Here is a 15105-nt window from a genome sequence, read left to right on the forward strand (position 1 = left end):
CAGTGACTTACAATGTATGGACAAACACACATCATATATCAGAAGAAAGAAAGTTTAAGACGCAGAAGAAATAGTTTAAGATGGCATGAGGGTGAGTAACTGAAGAGATAATTGTCATATTTGTGTGAACTATACTTTTAATACTTACAATTGACTTGCCATTTAAAGTGAAATACAGAAACTTCTCCAACATAACATCTTTTCTAACCTGACAATAAGCACAGCAATACAAAAAAGTCTTCATGTGAATTTTTATTTTATTACAAATAAAACAAAAGAGAGAAAGAGGCATTATTAACATGTTCCGTTCGGTGTGCCGAATGTCAATCACAACATTGTCACTGACTGTCTGGAATCACAACAACAGTGACACAACAGAAAGACAGAAAGGAAAAATAGAAAGAAATTGTTTGATTTGACACAACTCTCCCAAATAATACCAAGCAATAAAATCTGCAATATTTCAGTTTCAACAAAGGAGGAACTATGCTGGAGACCGGAGCAAATAAGTTAACACTGCAACTCATGTTCTGTTTCAATTGAGACCTTGCTAAGTTTAGTACAACTGCAGCCCTATACAGAGTTCACATCTGCAGGTTAACTCTATACAGTTGTATTACCATTTAAGGCCATCACAGTACAAGGCTGTGTATTTGTAGGAGCCAAAGGTTGCAAAGAAACATTAAGGAAATGCAGAAGGAATTTCATTTGCTGATTTGAATATATGCATTCATATGTTTTCAATTTTACGGTTCCACATGTGATCCACTGCATCAAATCTAGATAGTCAGCAGTGTTTATTAGATAGTAATGATGTCGATCATTCCGAAGTTCGTCCAACCTCTTCGTTGAATATTATTACAAGAGGTCCGCTATAGAGAAATGTCACGGACCAAACATACAATGTATCAATGTTTCGACTGTTTTTTAAATTATTATTTTCATTTGGTAGAAGCTTTGCAATCGTAACATCAAGGACAACATTAAGAGCATTAACAATAATCATAGTTGTAATAACAAGGATTAAAATCAGGAGAACACAATGAAACTGATCTTAAATACAGAAAACAATATTAAAGAGCTCATAAAAAGGAGAAATCTGAAAAAAAAATAAGGAGTGCAGTTGAGACATGGAAAAGTTAGCAATTCGTCTGAATGAAAGAGGGTGAAGTGATGGGTGATCAGAGAGATAGAAAAAGGAGGAGGAGTTTGGAAAGTGCAGGACCAAGTAACAATCATTAACATTGAGGGAGGTACGAAGATGTCTTGCCAATGTTACATTTTCAATTTTCAGCATTTTCAACAATGCTGTTGAGCCCTTTTCACCTCACCGTAATACAACATTAAGGGTCAATACTTGATATCCCATTCTAAGGCTCGAACTTCATAACAAACATGTCTTTTCATCCAAAGACAATATTGCAGTCAATACTGTTTGTAATTGAACATAATACATTACTTCCTTACTGTCATGGTAGGTTTGAAACTTTACTTTACTTTAGGTGTTTATTAAGGTGACTCTACCAGGGGGCCTGGGTAGCTCAGTGGTAAAATACGCTGGCTACCACCCCTGGAGTTCGCTAGTTCGCTAGTTCGAATCCCAGGGCGTGCTGAGTGACTCCAGCCAGGTCTCCTAAGCAACCAAATTGGCCCGGTTGCTAGGGAGGGTAGAGTCACATGGGGTAATCTCCTCGTGGTCGCTATAATGTGGTTTGTTCTTGGTGAATTGAGCGTGGTTGCCGCGGTGGATGGTGTGAAGCCTCCACACGTGCTATGTCTCCATGGCAACATGCTCAACAAGCCACGTGATAAGATGCGTGGGTTGATGGTCTCAGATGCGGAGGTAACTGGGATTCGTCCTCTGCCACCCGGACTGAGGTGAATCACTATGCGACCACGAGGATTTAGAGTGCATTGGGAATTGGGCATTCCAAATTGGGAGAAAAAGGGGAAAACTGGTGACTCTCCCAACCCAAATCATTACCAAGCCCAATAAGCAAGTCTCCTTGCAGCTAAAAGAGCTCAACAGTTTGAAGCATGTTTACGGTACATGGCGGCTCCAAAACGGTCACGCTAGCTTGTGCTGAGGGTTCTCTTGAAAGACTGCACTAGTAAGTAGGCACAGCTAATGCTTGGGCGTTTTGCTTGACTAAACCATGGACTGTGAAGTGCATGCTGTCAGAAAACGAATCACTGCGGGTGAAGTAAAGCTCATCGAATGCTTTTCCAAATACATGCAGCTTCATGTCTGTGTCAAGAGGCGCTAGCGAGATTACGGGGTTTTGGATGAACGTGTGAGTGTGACTGAACTGCTCAGAGATGCCTGAATTGCGAGGCTTATTTGGGATAGATAGTATGAGAGGAAGAGAAATACAGTATCTGTGTGTGTGTGTGTGGAAACCACCTGCTCTGCTGAATAACAAGTAGCTGTAACACGAGGTGCCATGAAAGTGCTGCCGTGATACTGAGGATAGTCTGAGTTCATTCATCAAACTGTAGGTTTGCAGGTGCACGTCTGCATCTACCGTATGCGTGTTCTGAAGGAATAGTTGTTTACATTTGCATGCAGATGTCCTTTGAGTCAGCATGTGTATGTGTGTCTGTTTCTCTGTATGTGTGTGTTGAGAGGGGCTGAATTCAGTCGTCGATGCAGATCACCTCCCCACTGCGCTGTTCCCTTCGTGCCATCAGAAGCTCCATATCTCTCTCTTTCTTTACTGACATGGGGGGTCCGTTCAACACTGCAGGAAACATGCAAACACACACAGGAAGTCAAGTTAATGATCCATACTCTAAGGCAAAGCAAAGAATAATTTCCCCTCTTTTGTTTATGCTAACATAAAACATTTGAAAGCACAATCGAGCACAATCTGACATTTTCTCTTTTTATCCTCATTGTATACATCATCATATCCATCATATGCTGTTTCGTGCCCATTTTTCATCATCACCCTTTCCATCTCTCAATGGCTCTGAGTTTTGGGTTTTCTTTGTCTTTCTCTTCTTTCCGTCTCTCTCTCTCTCTTTTCCCTTTGTGCCATTCTCTTTTTATCATTCAGTTTAGTCCTTTCTTTCTTTCATACTATTACTTTAATTTCAACATTTATTTTACTTTCTGTGTATACTTCAGTTCAAATCTACAAACAAAACATAAAAAAAACACACACACACACAAAAAATGAAACCCCATTGTGCTCCATTGTGGGCATCACTTTTCACTCTAAGCTGCGGACATGCACGGGTGCACACTTCTGATATTTCTCCCGCCCAGATGGAAAAAAAATTCGGCACTGCTCGCAGGCTCAAAGGTGTTTGGGAAAACCTAGACATTTCTTGTATTAGAGCTAAATGCATGCTCAGTGTTTGAACTGCAGTCCATATGAATGTTCTTTTTTTCCGGTATGGAGCTTACGCTTTGAGTGAAATCTTGTGTGAAAACAAAGTGGAAATACACATTATTGAGTCGTGAAACAACATATAAATATAACCAAGGGCGGGGCCAGAAGGGTGGCAGGGGGTGGCAGCTGCCACCCTAAAAATGAGCTTTGCCACCCCACATGCCACCCCAACTCGGAACCCGCTCGCGTCCTGGAGACGGTGCGCAACGGCTTAACTCGTCCGTGTCACGCATGGTCCATAACAACATTCCGCCCGTGTCTGACAAGACAACACCGCACAACTGCAGATGTTAATAGATATTGGTAAATGCCCGTCCCACGACTGATTAAAGGAATAGTTTGCCCAAAAATGAAAATTCTCTCATCATTTACTCACCCTTATGCCATCCCAGATGTGTATGACTTTCTTTCATCTGCAGAACTGAAATGAAGATTTTTAGAAGAATATCTCAGCTCTGTAGGTCCGTATAATGCAAGTGAATGGGTGCCAAAATTTTTAAGCTCCAAAAATCACACAAGTCAGTATAAAAGTAATCCATAACATTCCAGTGGTTAAATCATTGTCTTCAGGATGAAATTCTCATCCCTGCTCAGTCAATCTCCACTTTAACATTCACCTTCTTCTTATTTTGTTTTTGGTGATTCACATTCTTCATGCATATCGCCCCCTACTGGGCAGGGAGAAGAATTTCTAGCATAAAAGGACTTAAATATTCATCTGTTTCTCACCCACACCTATCATATCGCTTCTGAATACATGGATTTAACAACTGGAGTCATATGGATTACTTTTATGATGCCTTTATGTGCTTTTTTAGGGTCAGTATTTTGGCACCCATTCACTTGTATTGTATGGATCTACAGAGCTGAAATATTCTTCTAAAAATCTTCATTTGTGTTCTGCAGAAGAAAGAAAGTCATACACATCTGGGATGGCATGAGTGTGAGTAAATGATGAGAGAATTTTCATTTTTGGGTGAACTATCCCTTTAACATAAACAGCCGCTTATGTCTTACTTGAATGCAAACAGGTCTAACAGATCAGGTATGTGTCAAAATATCGGATCTGTACACAAGACATTGCAGTGTAAATGCTATAATGCAGACAAATAGATCTGCTGCTGTCTCTGTTATGTTGTTAATATTAATCAAACAACAAAATTGGAAAGAAAGCCACTGACTGCTCTTTATTTGTTCTTAGTTTACTTTATAACAGGCTATGTCTTTAATATTATTACTATTTAACTGAATCAAAACATTAAACAATGTTTACTTAATTGAGAAACACTAATGCAACATGTCATTGTTTTAATTCAATAGGTTAATATGTACATGAACATTTTACTTGTTAATAAAGGCGTGTGTTCAATAGCATATTATACATTTTTACTGTTACAAAATATCTTTTGAAATATCTAAGAATTGTGAAATTTCACCAGTATTGGTGCTAACAAAAATGTTGGTATATATATATATATATATATATATAGACACACACACACACACACACACACACACACACACACTGTATATATAATAATCCTGCTCAGGTGGCCGGAGGTTCCGACCAGTAGAAATAGGATCTGCTCAGCAAGAACAAAAATTAGAGGGAATATTGTTAAGTATCCTTTAATGAATAAACATTAGAATATCAGAATATCATACACAATACAATACATCATAATAAAAATAATAATACAAAAACTCATCTTGTCTTGTGTAAGAGATATATGTGAGGATTACTGGGTTGTACCAATAGAAGCCAACCAAGTATTGTAGTTCACCACACACACACACACACACACACACACACACACATACATGTTGGTGGAGCTATCATTATGAGGACTCTCCATAGACATAATGATTTTTATACTGTATGAACTATATTCTATCCCCTAACCCTAACCCTACCCCTAAACCTAACCCTCACAAAAAACGTTCTGCATTTTTACATTTTCAATAAAACATCGTTTAGTATGTTTTTTCAAGAAATTTCAATTATGGGGACACTAGAAATGTCCTCATAAACCACATTTATAGCATAATACCCTTGTAATTACCAGTTTGTAACCTAAAAAAAAGTCCTCGTAAACCACTTAAACCTGCCCACACACACACATACACACACACAGTGAGTGTCTAGTGTTTGAAATGTTTTGCTTCTAGATTTTGCTGCAGACTCACAGTTTAACTCAGACTTACATGATCGCAGCCAAAATTGAGTCACTTATGACATACAAACTGTTCCAATACTGTCTAACCTTCCTGCCAGTGAACATTCTAGAGTTGTCTAGTTCTATAAACAGGATCCAAAAACATTAAATGACTGTAACTGACCTACATTGAAAAAGTGTAATTCTATTCTATTCTATTCTATTCTATTAAAAATTTCAAATAAACTCTCCTACAATAACAACACTGCTATTGTGCTTAGACTAAAGCAAGAATATACTTTGGTTTTCCATGTGCTGCTACAAATCACGCAGTGTGTGACGCAAATTTGGCCGATAGCACAGTGTGGCGGATCTGTGCGCGTTGTCTGCACATGCAACTGCCGTTGACCACACTAAAAGAATACAACAAAGCAGTCAAAGTACACATGCGTCAAATGTGTCCATATGGGCTCTCGGTAAAAAGAATATACTTTGGCTGCATCTAAAAATGCGTACTGTCAGATTATGTACTGTGTTTGATGAAGGATGTAATTCTCAGATGGTTAAAAAGAACATTATTTAGGTATTCAGGTGAATAGCATTCGGGTATGTGGGCATTGTCCCATGACCCAAATATATGATGTAATAACAACAATCGTGAAAATAATTACCTCTCGTTTTGTTAAACAAGCACAATTTAACCATTAGGTACAACTTTCATGGTATGTCTCAAAAGTTTGCATACCCTGGCAGAAATTGTGACATTTTGGCATTGATTTTGAAAAAAAACTGTCTTTTATTTAAGGATAGTGATCATATGAAGCCATTTATTATCACATAGTTGTCTGGCTCCTTTTTAAATCATAATGGTAACAGAAATCACCCAAATGGCCCTGATCAAACGTTTACATACCCTTGAATGTTTGGCCTTGTTACAGACACACAAGGTGACACACACACAGGTATAAATGGCAAATAAAGGTTAATTTCCCACACCTGTGGCTTTTTAAATTGCAATTAGTATCTGTGTATAAATAGACAATGAGTTTGTTAGCTCTCACGTGGATGCACTGAGCAGGCTAGATACTGAGCCATGGGGAGCAGAAAAGAACTGTCAAAAGACCTGCGTAACAAGGTAATGAAACTTTATAAAGATGGAAAAGGATATAAAAAGATATCCAAAGCCTTGAAAATGCCAGTCAGCACTGTTCAATCACTTATTAATAAGTGGAAAATTCTGGAATCTCTTGATACCAAGCCAAGGTCAGGTAGACCAAAATTTCAGCCACAACTGCCAGAAGAATTGTTCGGGATATAAAGAAAAACCCACAGGTAACCTCAGGAGAAATACAGGCTGCTCTGGAAAAAGACGGTGTGGTTGTTTCAAGGAGCAAAATACTTGTTGACCCCTCTCCAAACATAGCGCTTATGGTTGTGACCATAAAGCTCTATTTTGGTCTCATCACTCCAAATTACAGTGTGCCAGAAGCTGTGAGGTGTGTCAAGGTGTTTTTTTGTGGCATTGGCGCAGTAAAGGCTTCTTTCTGGCAACTCGACCATGCAGCTCATTTTTGTTCAAGTATCGTCGTATTGTGCTTCTTGAAACAACCACACCATCTTTTTCCAGAGCAGCCTGTATTTCTCCTGAGGTTACCTGTGGGTTTTTCTTTGTATCCCGAACAATTCTTCTGGCAGTTGTGGCTGAAATCTTTCTTGGTCTACCTGACATTGGCTTAGTATTAAGAGATCCCCGAATTTTCCACTTCTTAATAAGTGATTGAACAGTACTGACTGGCATTTTCAAGGCTTTGGATATCTTTTTATATCCTTTTCCATCTTTATAAAGTTTCATTACCTTGTTACGCAGGTCTTTTGACAGTTCTTTTCTACTCCCCATGACTCAGTATCTAGCCTGCTCAGTGCATCCACGTGAGAGCTAACAAACTCATTGACTATTTACACAGACACTAATTGCAATTTAAAAAGCCACAGGTGTGGGACATTAACCTTTAATTGCCATTTAAACCTGTGTGTGTCACCTTGTGTGTCTGTAACAAGGCCAAACATTCAAGGGTATGTAATCTTTTGATCAGGGCCATTTAGGTGATTTCTGTAATCATTATGATTTAAAAAGGAGCCAAAAAACTATTTGCATGATCAGTCATATTTTCAAAATCAATGCCAAAATTTCACAATTTCTGCCAGGGTAAGCAAACTTTTGAGCACAACTGAATATAACACTTTCACTTGAAATGAGAAATGAATTTACCATTTTGAACGCAACATCTCGTCAGATCCTGAGGCATTATGGTCTAGTAAAGTGTCCAGTGGATGCACACTTCAGAATGGTCATCCACGTATTTCTCTCCTACTCTTTAATACTGGGGATTCGGACACCCTAGTTCACTGGTATACTGTTTAAGTATACTATATAGTAAGGAAGTATTCATATTCAGATGCAGCCTTTGAAAGGATGAGCGCTCGAACATGTAGGAGTAGTACCGACATGCAGAAAAATTAAGTATAACCTAGCCTTAACCCTGTGTATCCATTAGCGAGGGGTGAGCGGAGCATGAGCAGACATTTCCAATTCATTCTCTATGGGAGCTAAGCAGCAGGTTTGCACAGGGGATTGTGGGATTGACAGTGGAGCAAGCAGAAAGAATGTTAAAAAGAGGTGAAAAATGCCAGGCAGCAGTCAGCTGCTATGAGGTAAAGGCAAGACAAAATCGTGACATCTGTCATGTGCATTTCAAAATCTGCTGCAGATAGTCCTTTAGTTTCTGGTGGATTCAACGCTTAAATCACATTGTAAAGTATTGATATTTATTTCATTTTTCAAAAGCAGTTTGCATGCTTTTGTTGTGGCTTCTTGGGTTGGCTACATGTCCAAAGATTAGAGGAAGGCTTTTGTTCTGGTTGTACTTAAATGTCCTGAAAATAATATCACAATGCAAAAAAAACAAAAAAACAACAACAAAAAAAACATGTAGGCTTCATTTTATTTATGCAAAATATGATTTCATAATTTTTTTTATTGATTGGGGGTTAAATTTGACCAGGACATTTTCTCGACAGATTTCATGAATATCACCCATTGAGAGAATTTCTACCACACAAGTTGACATATACGATTAAAGTCTAATCTAGTGTTCTGTCTGTTCTTGTGGATCAACACACCTTACAGATGCTGTATGTACATATCTAGGCATTGTTCAAAGCTAAAAATTGTTGACTGGTTGTGCAATCTCCTGACACAAGGGGAGGGATTAAAGGTGACAGATATCTTCATTGTGTGCTGTGGTTGTGATTTCATCTCAGGCCTAGACTTGCAAGGCATTGAGGACCAGTTTCAAGATCTTCAAAATGATAATCCCTCTTGGCATGTGTTCTTCAATATTACACAACCTAAGATTATTCAAGGGCAATATTGCCAGAGTCATTTGTTGGCTGAGACTGGCATTCTTGACTGTGCAAAAATAAATCTGTGTAATAGAACAGGCTAAAGTGTTAACTTAAATTATCTGATTAAGACTGGCACCATTTTGTAAACATGTAACAAGAGAGGAAAAATGTATGGTCCTCAGATAGAAAAGTGCCTGGAGAAAGCTTGGAATGTGTTGGGGCTCCTTTACAAGGGGGAAATGCTGAGTTAGAAACCCGTCGGGTAACTTTCATGTCTCAGAAAGTTGTACTGCATGCTCCTCTAATGTGAGCCAAGGAAAATAATTCATTACTCAGATTCAGATCTCTGAGTGACTTCGACTCTCTGCTTCTATAATCAACAATCTTGGATATGAGTCGCTGTCTCAGACTGCCTCTCTCTTCGAGACTGTCTTTCTCTCAGATTGTCTCTATTCCAGACTATCTGCCTCTCAGACTGTCTCTCTCTTATACTGTCTCTTTTCTCTCTCAGACGGTCTCTCTCCCAAACTATTTCTATCTTAGACTGCCTCTCTCTCCCTGATATGTCTCTCTGGGACAGTCTCTCTCTTTTACAAAGTGTTTCTCTCTCTGAAGCAGCTTTACACTGCCATTATCTCTAAAACTCTATTTCAAACTCTCTCTTTGTCTCTGAATGTTTTCTCTGAGACAGTCTCTCTTTCCGCAATCGTCTCTCTTTTTGCCTGCCTGCCTATCTGCAGATTGCCTCTTTCTCAGACCACCTCTCTCAGGCCCTGTTTACACGTGGTTTTATGATGCAGTTTGGGCTTTCCGATCACAAGATGACAGCCAAGACACATAACCGTTTACACCTGGTCGTAATATGTGTCTTTTTTGACCACTTGAGTTTGGATTTCAAGGGCAGAGTCTCTGATTTCATGACGATATACACTACCGGTCAAAAGTTTTGAAACACACTCATTCTTTATTATAATTTTTTTTCTTCACATTTAAGAATATTAGTAAAGTCATCAAAACTATGGAATAACATAAATGGAGCTATGGTAATTATGTTGTGACTAAACAAAATCCAAAATAAATCAAAACTCCTAGAATTTGCAGACATGTGCTCTTGACATTTTCTCAACCAACTTCTTGAGGTATCACCCTGGGATGCTTTTTAAACAGTATTGAAGGAGTTCCCATCAATGTTGGGCACTTATTGGCTGCTTTTCTTTATTATTTGGTCCAAGTCATCAATTTCAAAAACTTTTTTTATTAAATTCAATTTAAGTTGAAATAAATAAATGAAATGAAATAAATTAATATGGTGGCACAATTATATTTGTCTACAAAACTAATTTCAAACATTTAAGCAAGTAGGCTACTATTGCTGCCAACTTGGAAATTTATAATAACTATTCCAAAAAATGTTAATTTCTTACTACATTGTCATTAGTCAGAATGGCTACTAAATTATACAAGCTATTATTGTCCGGACCTTTAGTGGGGTGGAAATGTCGAGACCTGGCCTCTTGGAAATTTAATTGAATACCCCTGATGTATGCGCTTTTTAATACCGCATTTAACCGGCAAAGTTTGAAACACTTGTAGCATAGTCGTTGATTGACAGGTGAGTGGGCAGCCCTTCACTGCTGTTTGAATGCATTCAAATGGATAAATGTTTACACTACGAGCCCAATGTTGTCACATGCATTCTCAAAGTGAACAAATCCAAAAACCTTTTGGACCCCGTTTTCACCCGTCTTTAGCAGTGCCGTTCCAAACTGATTAGCCAATATGTATCAAAAGACATCTCTCTCTCTTAGAATGCCTCTCTCTGAAGTGCACATTACAAGTACAACTGTATAAATTATATGGTTTTCTGAGTGCCGCCATGTTTCGTTCCCAGTTTTTCTTGTCTTGCATACCTGTACATTTGGTTTGTACATCCACCAAACTGCACTAAAGAGTATTGCAAAGCATTCGTAGCATGCATGGGTCAAACATGTATGTATGCCATCATGGTCAAAAGACTACACTTTGAAAGGCTAAAGCACTCAACTATGCGCGATACGTAACGGCACACTGATAAACAAAGTATTCCCTAGCCTTCAGACTGGCTCTCTCTCTCTCTCTGTATCTCACTTTCTCTGAGCAAACATGATCTGAGGGCATCAAGTTTGCTCTTACATATCAGCCTGCCTCAACTCTTACTCTCTTTATTTCTTCCTCTGTTTTCAGTAAACCAGAAAAACATTCAGATGATTGCAGCTGGCCTCAGCGACCCAGCCTATCCAAACAACCAGCAAACTCACACAATTAATCACTCACATAGAATCCATATACCAGCGGCCCTAAATCTTCACTCCTACAGTATCCACTGAAGTGTGCACACACCCAAACACAAACATACACACAATTAGCCTCAGTGTACTGATACAGATCTCCAAAGTGTAATGCATTTGCTTATTAATGCAAGGCCATGCGCGCACACACACACACACACTCAGCCTACTACAATAAAACACATCCCATGGTGTAAAATAAGGAGCTCCTTTAATGGCTCTTGGCTACTGTATGTGTGCTTGCATGGGTGTGTTTGAGCATTTTTGTAGAATGCAGGGAGTTCTCATACAACAGTCATGTACTGTATAAACGTCCTGCTGGGAATTGAATCTGGCTCTAGCACAGCACAGGAATTTGGTCCCACAGGTTGAGTTGTGTATGTGTTGCATACTCAGCTTGCAGGTCTTCTGCACTGACCCAGGACCAGTGTGCCCCTTCCAAAAGAAAGCTTGAAATGTCATAAGGAAAACTATGAAACTGTTCTCATTTCAGCTAAGGAGAGCAATTCCTAGCAGCATATGTGCTTCAAGGTTTGCTATTGATAAACTAATCACTCTCCATTAGTTAGATATTTATTTTTGCATCACCACTCCGAACAGGTTGTACAACAGTTTCAGTCTGAGTCCTCCAGAATGATACGCTTCATGAATATGGAATGTCAGGCTGAAAAAGCCATGACTTTCTAATTTACTTCTCAAGATTTCGTGCCATGGTATAGACCCTGTAACATTTCAGAGTCCTGGTTTAGGAGCACAGAGTCCATGGCTGGAGGTGGTTAAACTGGGAGAATTTTCAAGAGGTCCACTGCTTCCAAGAAGAAGACAAAAAAAGATAGTTCCACTTCACTTTGCCACAGTTCCAAAACTGTTTTGATTGGGTCAGGGGTTTCAATAACAGAAAACAAACTTGTGGTATTTTGGAAAACTTCTGTCTGTTGGAATTCTTCAGTTCTGACATTGTGAGAGGCTGCAGATCTCTTTTGTGGGTATATGTGTGTGTGTGACATAGAGAGAGAGAGAGAGAGAGAGAGAGAAAGAGAGAAACAGAGAGAAAAGGAGAGGGGGTAAATGATAAAGAAAGAGAGATATAAAGGGATGCAGCAAAGAGAGATTTGCAGTGGAATTAGGGAGGGAAGGTTTTGGGCACTTAAACGAGCACTCTCGTTCCTCCGGCCAAATGAAAAATTAAACTGTTGCGACTTCTCTCGGACTGAGAGATGAAAGAAAGAGAATGGTGGGGGCAAGGGTGAGAGAGAGAGAGTGAGAACGGAAGGCAGATAGAAAATGGAAAAAAGTGGTGGAAAGAGCAGGAGTGGAAGAAGAGGTCTGTGTTTTTGTCGTCTGCTACTCTCTGACAGACCAAAAGGCTCTTGTTTCATCGTGGCATGTTGAGTAATTTGCTTTCATCCATTTTGCACCTTTTCCCTACTTTGTTTCTCTCTTTTTTGCATTTGTCAAACTGCTATTATTCCTCCTGTACTCAAGTAGTCATGGTGATCCCCTCTTTTAGTAGCACTGACACTCTCTTCCTTCCTAGCTCACTTCCCCTATCCACCCCCCCACCATCCTCTCTCTTTCTTTTCTTCCTTATTCTATCTGCTAAAATATTTTCTGACTGTCCCACTCCTCTGCATGTTTTTAGCTGTTCCCTCCCCTCCTCTCTCTTTCATTCCCAATTTATCAGTCTCTCCACCCCCCCCTTTTCCAGCCTCTCTGCCCCTCACATACTACAGTCTCTTTCCCCCATCCCTTGTCTCCATCCATCGCTCTTTTGGTCAGGGTTTTTAGGGCCGCCCATTGCGTGGAAGGTTCTCCACCGTGTTGCTGAGGCGATACTTGATGATGATGCTGTGTACAGTGGATTTAGGCATGCAAAGCTCTAGCCCAATTGACCCTTCCGACTTTCCATCCTTCCACAGGTCCACCACCCTCTGGCGCTGGAGCACGTCATGTTCCTTGGTCTTCAAGCAGGACGGAGCTTCTGTGGAGGCAGAAAGGGGGCAGACTGTAGACACTGGGGGGGTTGGGAGCGGGCAAGCAGCGGCAAGCATCGGAATCAGAAAACACACAAACTCTTGGCAGTAGGCTGGAAGGAGGCCTTCTCAAAACCAAAACTAAAAAAGCTTGAACAGTTTGGGAATTCTGCTTGAAATCTGTGACAACCAAATCTCCCAGTTTAGAGTTTCTAGCTCGTACAGTAATCCTGAGAGCTGTGAACGCGTCATTTATTGGCTGCGAGAGTAATGCCGCACTGAACATTCACAAAGTAAAAAGTGATGTTAGTTGTTTGGGATGTTTTTCCAAAGAAATCTGTGTTGACATAATGTGTCTAAAACCTTTTGCTTCATAAAGTTCATGACATAGCTAAGAGTTCAAGTGGCAATGACTTAAAAAAGAAAACACGAGGCGCTTGCCAAAGTCTTTATTTCTGACAACTTTAAGAATGATTGAAAGATGTTACAGGGTTCTGCTAGGCTTTCTGCAGAGGCAAAGACGTGCTCACAGATCGCTCTGCATTTTTCCTGTTCGCTCTCAATCCTCCCTCTTACTTCTTTCTCAGTCTTTTAGAGAGATCTTTGACTGGGTCCAAAAATGTCCTATTATGGAGTACGCTAAACAGATCAAAACACTCTGTCCTTAATTTTTCTCTTTTCTTTTATATCTTTTTTCTCTCCCTCTTTTTTTGTTTAGACTGGCATGCTGTTTTTATTTCACTCTTGGCTTAGTTTAAGCTGGGGTCACCACAGCTGTCTCAATCAGGGACCAGAGGGTTCAAATGGGCCCCAAGCAGGTATATTTTTAGCCCTGTGAGGGTTCAGCATGTATGGCTTCAACAAACCCAATCAGACTCTACACCCACCAGGATCTGAATTATGGGCCTATTTCAGTGACAGACAGAGACATAGAGAGACAAAGAGAGACAGAGAGACAGAAAGAGAGAGAGAGACTAGCTCTGCCTCCAGGGGTTTAAAGACCGGCATAAAGGCACGAGCACATTTGTGTTTCTGTCTGCTTTTTTTCCACTCTCTTAAAAATATCTGAGTAGAAAAGCAAAAAAATGTTCCCTCGGCTAAGCAATTCCTGGCACGGCTATGGCTCTGGATAAGCGTAATGATATTTTCAGAAAAAGCAATATGGCAAGAAATATGCCTCCCTCAGATGCTGTGGTAAAAAGATTGGTATCAGACATTCAATCAAGAAATCTTCGACTCCATACACATATACGGTCAGGATGACGGACGGAGTTTGGCCAGTAATAGAGTAAACAGAAAACACCAAACAAAAATAACTGCATTTCTGTGCTTCCTGCCACATATGCTGTTACAGAGCTAATATTGAAACAATAAACTCACTGGCAGGGATAATATGTTCTCTTGGACCGAAGATGGAGTGTGAGAAATTATTTAGCCAAACATTTCATGGGGGCCCTCTCAAATTAATATGCAATTACATGTGTTAAAATCCTAAGCAGAATCATATTTTGCAGTAATATAAATAATCAAAGTGTGCCTTATGTCACTGGATTTTATAACTATGGACAGAGTATATGTTTCCATTTATAAACAGTGACATACTGAGCAGGGATTCAATTTGTAACCCTGTCCTATGACTTAATAATACAAATTGCATCTGTGGAGCAAGAATCAATTCAGGTTCACTGGAACAAGTAGTAGTGGAACTTTTATTAGATTAAATCTTTTGTTAAATTTGTTCTAAAATCAAATGTTTCATTTTCAAAGTGCTTTAAAGAGAAGCTACATGTACCAAATACTGACATCACAAATTATCTATTGTGAAATAAAGCGTTCTCTCAAACGG

At 39.5% G+C, this 15105-nt stretch overlaps 1 protein-coding gene across 3 annotated transcripts in view; it reads right to left on the reverse strand.

The window, feature by feature from the left end:
* Positions 1-239: 239 nt before the first annotated feature.
* The window catches only part of LOC127446734 (chromodomain-helicase-DNA-binding protein 3-like), an 83099-nt gene continuing 68233 nt past the window's right edge, over positions 240-15105 (reverse strand). The window contains exon 41 of one of the 3 annotated variants that reach the window (XM_051707904.1): positions 240-2741. In XM_051707904.1, the coding sequence (XP_051563864.1) occupies positions 2638-2741 (104 nt within the window). In that variant the 3' untranslated portion in view covers positions 240-2637. Of the gene's footprint in view, positions 2742-13042; positions 13268-15105 lie in introns of those variants that run through there. The other 2 variants (XM_051707883.1, XM_051707893.1) reach the window with 2 other exon arrangements.

The sequence above is a fragment of the Myxocyprinus asiaticus genome, chromosome 1, assembly GCF_019703515.2.
Source record: "Myxocyprinus asiaticus isolate MX2 ecotype Aquarium Trade chromosome 1, UBuf_Myxa_2, whole genome shotgun sequence".
Classification (NCBI taxonomy): domain Eukaryota; kingdom Metazoa; phylum Chordata; class Actinopteri; order Cypriniformes; family Catostomidae; genus Myxocyprinus; species Myxocyprinus asiaticus.